General features: G+C 51.7%; 1 protein-coding gene across 1 annotated transcript in view; it reads left to right on the forward strand.

Annotated features, from left to right (window-relative positions):
• The window catches only part of LOC109316503 (cytidine and dCMP deaminase domain-containing protein 1-like), a 29,874-nt gene that overhangs the window by 10,835 nt on the left and 13,611 nt on the right, over nucleotides 1-5,428 (forward strand). The window contains exon 5 of the mRNA XM_019544647.1: nucleotides 2,130-2,558. Within this exon, the coding sequence (XP_019400192.1) occupies nucleotides 2,130-2,558 (429 nt within the window). The remainder of the gene's footprint in view (nucleotides 1-2,129; nucleotides 2,559-5,428) is intronic.

The following is a 5,428-nucleotide window of genomic DNA, read 5'->3' on the forward strand; positions in this document are numbered from 1 at the left end:
AGACTAACCGGCCTATAGTTTCCCGGGTCCTCCTTCCTCCCTTTTTTGAAGATGGGGACCACATTGGCCCTCTTCCAGTCCTCTGGTACCTCACCAGAGCACCACGAGTGCTCGTAAAATTGTGCCAGGGGACTTGCAATGACCTCGGCCAGTTCCTTTAGAACTCTAGGATGGAGATTATCGCGGCCGGCTGACTTGAATGCGTCCAACCCCTCCAGAAGCTCCCTAACTAAATCCTCGCTAACCCGTGGCCCAGGTGTGCCTCCCCCGGGGCCCGAGGGGGGCCCAGCAGGGAGGTGGCTGTTCTGGTCCCTACTTAGGAAGACGGAGGCAAAGAAATCGTTAAACATGTTGGCTTTGCCGTCTGGTGTGACGAACAAGTTTCCCATGGCATCCTGCAAGGGCCCCACATTATCCGGGACCTTCTTTTGACCTGCGACCTTCAATTTTGTTGTTTCAAGCTTGAAATGAGTTGAAATACCATTGAAACAAAACAGCTGGTGAAGCTTCACACAGCCCTAGTGTGGAGGCCACAGAGGGGTGCTTGTCAGGACACTCAGTAGCAAGCAGCCTAGCCTGGGGTCAGGGACTCAGAGGGCTGTGGGTTGGTATAAGCTAAGGCTAGGAGAGCCAAGGCTGGTGGAAGTGGCCTAGCCAGGGGTTAGGGACCCAGCGGGCTGAGGGCTGGGAGTGAACCAAATCATCCCGCTCTGGGGTTAGGGACCCCAGAAGGCTGGGGGAACTGGGACGAGGCCAGGAGGACTAAGGCCACATCAGTGACTCAGTTTTTGGTTGTAGCCATGTTGGTCTAAGGACATAGGCAGGCAATGTTTTTTGAGTAGATGTGATATCTTTTATTAGACCAGCTAAGTAGTTGGAAAAAAGTTCTTAGCAAGCTTTCAGGTGCAGCTACCCTTCTTTCCACCTGCAGACATGCCCTATGCCTGAAGAAGGGTGATTGCACCCAAAAGCTTGCTAAGAACTTTTTTCCAACTACTCAGTTGGTCTAATAAAAGACCACATAACCACATAATCACATCTACTCAAAAAAACATTGCCTACAACAGTGACTTAGAAGCCATAGAAGGCTTAAGCCATGAGGGCCAAAGCTTGTTCAAAGGGGCACAGCTAAACTAGAGCCAAGGGCTCAGGGTAAGGAGCTAGCTTTTCCAGGGCCAGGGGTGTGTTAGGCTGACAGGAACTAGAGGCAGGGGTCCAAGGAAAAATGAGCCTTGCCAGGGCCAGGGGCTCAGGAGGCCAACTGGAGTGTGATGGATGGGTCAGAGGGCCCAGTGGACAACTTAATGTAACATCCATTAGGCCTGGGTGTAGCTATAGGGCTGGAGGAAGCCATAAATTGCCTACAAGGCAATGGGTGCCCTGAGGCACTAATAGGGCCAGCAAGGCCACAGCATAGTGTCCAAGGGGGAAGGCAAAGATAGACTGGGCTTATTCTGGGGCCCTGGGGGCAGTGTCCTGAAATATCATGAATAACCTCAAAGCTTTGCAGGAACGGTATCTCAAGGAGCCAGAGTGGGGGCAGGGGTCGAGTGGCCACCAGGGGATGTCACAGCCAGCCTTGGGCCCTGATGCTACACTGGCTCAGAGCCCAGAAAACAGCAATGCTGATATACAAAATGGTCACATTGAAGGAGATAATCAAGCCCAATATTTTAACCAAAAAGACAGGAATTACTCATCAACACTTGTTGGCTGGTATAAATCTATAGTGCCCAGCCTTTTTGCTTGGCAGGCTGGATGGGCAGTACCTGGTTCATCCATCTGGTATCCAGGGTGGTCATGGAGGGAAGAGGGGGCACCTGGCTGCATGGGTGGAGGGGAGGAGGCAGCTGTGGCCTGGCCTCATAGCGGGGTGTGGAAAGGGGGTATGGTCTGGCCCCAGTGGGTATGGGGGAGGTTGTGTGGCCTGGCTTCAGTTTGACCCTGCAGCATGGGGAGATATGGAAGCAGGGAAGGGAAGTGGTATTTCCATTGCTCCCCCACTGCAAAATTTCTTGATCTGTGGGGAGTCCCATGGGTCAGATGCCATGTCTTTGTGGGCCACAACTGGCCCAAAGGCAAGAGGTCAAGCACCTCTGTTATAACTTATTCTAAATGTTCCCTTTTAGGATCAGTTGCTTCAGTCTATTACTGGCCATTTTTTCCTGAAATAGAGGGCGAAAAAGAAGAAATCAAGGAAGATCTGAAGCAAGTAGACCAAATGTTTCTAAGAAGTCATATAAGTAGCAGTGTTTTTTTGCCAGATGTAGATTCTGACATGGTGAATTCTAAGATTTTACCACGTGTCAGAAGACACCAGTGTCTAAAATGCAAGCTTACCTATACTGACACTGTGCCAGAAGACATGGAAAACATTTGTTCATTGCTGAATATGAAGGACCATGCAAAGGCATGTAAAGTGAAGATGGATCATGCATTGCGTTCTCTTGATTACTTGCTGCACTGCTGTCATGGGAAATTTGAAATAAAAGATGCTGGTGTGGAAGAAAGGCACACTCATGCATTACAGCTTTGCTATCTTCTAGCTGCCAGATCTGGTAAGTATTCCTGAGAACAGAGAAAAATAGCAAACCAATATGAAAATCAAGTTATTGTTTTTGCTGAATTTGTTGGGAATAACAATGTCAAATATATTGCAGCTTATGTGGATAATAAGGGGATCGGTGTGCTTTCCTAGTAGAAGAGCTAAGCTAATTAGTTTTTGTTAAACGTGTATCATATTTGTTGGAATTTCAGCCCAATACTATAGCTGAGCCACAAGTAAAAATTTAAACTCAAATCAGTATAGGTGAACTTGCAGAAAAATATTTTGTACCACATAAATATATTTCAGACCCCAAAAAGATTTCTCTAAACAAAATTGCTAAGGTTGCTAAATGACAAAAATGTTTTTCTCAGTTACAGACTGTGGAAATAATATTAATTAAGCACATTAAAAGCAAGTATGATAATATAAACGTTATTTTTTCATCAAGTAGAAAACTTTAATTCTGACTCCATGGCTAGGGACAGACACTCTAAAAACTGGAGCCTGAATTGATTCAACCTTTGCAGGTTAGTCTAACCTGCCTAGGTTGAACTGGTTTGTAACAGCACAGACATGCGGAGACAGGCCTGCAGTTGCTCAGGCCAGTTGTCAGGGGCACTAAGAGTGTGCCCTCAGCTGCAGAGAAGCTGTACTGGGGGGGCATGGCTAGTCTGGGCTGAACTGGCCAGAGAGGGGTTTAATTCTTCCCTCCCTGTCCCACCAGCAAGGAACCGAGCTGGGTCTGCCAGGTGCTCTCCCCTTGCTGCTGCAGCTGTGGGCCAGTGTGGCCCCTGAGGTAGAGGGGACAGGGAGAGGGGTTATTCTCCTCTCTACTCCCACTGCCCCCAGGGGACCGCAGCCAGGTCTGCCTGCCCCAACTTCTGCCAAGTGGCAGAATAAGCCCCTTCTTGTCCCCTCTGCTGGATGCCGGAGGGAGGGGAATAGCCTTCGTCCCTGCCCTCCCCCTCCCAGGAGGCCCTGCTGGCTGGCATCTGGCCCCACCAGATGGGGGCTGGCTGGTGAACGGGCTTCCCTGGCCAGCTTAGAGGTGCTGGCGGGCCCCAAACCCACCAGCTGCCACTGCTGCGCTCCCTGCCCTCTGCAGCACCCAGGGCTAAAGTCTAACAAGCAGCTGTGGGCTGGCTGGAGCAGGGAGCTGTTCTGCCCCACTTGCTTGCAGCTGATGCTGCCATGGTCATGCTGTACTGTGCCACTTTGGGTAGGGATGGGAGGCTTCAGACTTGCACATGGAGCTCCAGCTCCAGCTCCAGGTAGAAGGCTTCAGACTTTGGGCTGCAGTCAGAGCTCCATGTGTAGGGCAGAAGCCACTGAAGCTCCCCCCTGCCCCACCTCCCCACTGTCTCCCAGAGTGGCAAGAATGGGAGAGGGAGAAACCTCTGCAGACAAGGGGAAGCTGACTTGGCATGGCAGGGCGGGTTATTTCCCCTTGCCTCCAGCTGCAACTCCTGCCACACTGTGCAGCGCCACTCAGGACTGGGGGAGCTTCCTTCAGCCCAGAGGCTTCAACCTGAGTTGGGATGAAGCTGCTGGGCTAAAGGAAGCTCCCCCAGCCCTGAATGATGCTGCGCAGTGTGACAGGAGCCACAGCTGGAGGTAAGGGGAGAAAAACAGCCCTGTTGGACCAAGCCAGCTTCCCCTTGCCTGCAGCAGTTCTGCCCCCTCCCATTTCTGCTGCTCTTGATCTGCTCCAGGAGGTGGCAGGATCTTCAGCCCAGTGGCTTTTGTCCTGCATGTGGAGCTCCAGACTGAAGCCTTCTACTCAGCTGCTTTCTGCCTTCCAAGGCATCCAGGAGCTGGAGTCAGAGCTGCCCGCATGGGTCTGAAGTGGGGTGGCCATGGCAGCAGCAGCTGCAGGTGAGGGGGCAAAACACCCCCCTACCTTGGCCAGCCTGAAGCTGCTTGTTAGGCTGCAGCCCCGGGTGCTGCACAGGGCAGGGGGTGCAGCAGTGGTGACTGCTGGGCTAGGAGCCCACTAGCACCTCCAAGCTGGCCAGGGAAGCCCATTCCCCAGCCAGCCCCTACCTGGCAGGGCCAGCCGCCAGCCAGCAGGGTCCCTGGTCAGGGGGCAGGGACTGGAGTTGTTCCCCCTCCCTCTGGCATCTGGCAGATGGGACAGGAGGGAGCTTGTTCTGTCACTCAACAGTAGTCAGGGTGGGCAGCACCAGCTGTGGTCCCCCAGGGGCAGTGGGGGTAGAAGGGAGAATTAACCCTCCTCCCTGCCCCCCTCTGCCTCAGGGGCCATGTCAGCATGCCCAGCAAACCTGGCTTGGGTCCCCACTGGTAGGATAGGGTGGGGAGAATTAAACCCCTTTCTGGCCAGACCCCTGACCCTGCCCATCCCTGTCTCAGCTGGGGAGCAGAGGGGCAGGGCCAGCCCTGCTGGGCTGGAGCAGAGAGCCCAGCTCAGAGAGCATGCTGGGATGCTGGGGGACTCTGGTTAAGTTAAACCAGGAAGGGGTCTGGGACGGACATTGCATAAACCAGTTTGAGCCAAATTAGTTAAGTCTGATACTACATTCAACTAGGTTTATGTCAAACCAGTTTTGGCCATTTTTGAAACTGGTTTATGTGCACTGAATGTCTGTTCTTTTACAGGTTTAAACCAGTTTCTGATCACTAAACTGGTTTGTGTAATGTCTGTCTCACCCCATGAGTCCTGCATATGTGTTGTGTATATCTGTTTGCCTCTGAATACTTTCTTGTAAATGATGTTGTCCCATGAAAAATATCAGTTAATGTGTTTTTCAACACACATTTTGGAATAAACTGCATATAATCACTTATTCTTTAAAATAATGTGTCTCTCTCACACACACACACACACACACACACACACACACACACACACACACACACACA

This window comes from Crocodylus porosus, unplaced genomic scaffold (assembly GCF_001723895.1).
Source record: "Crocodylus porosus isolate Cpor-Errol unplaced genomic scaffold, CroPor_comp1, whole genome shotgun sequence".
NCBI classification, from domain to species: Eukaryota; Metazoa; Chordata; order Crocodylia; family Crocodylidae; genus Crocodylus; species Crocodylus porosus.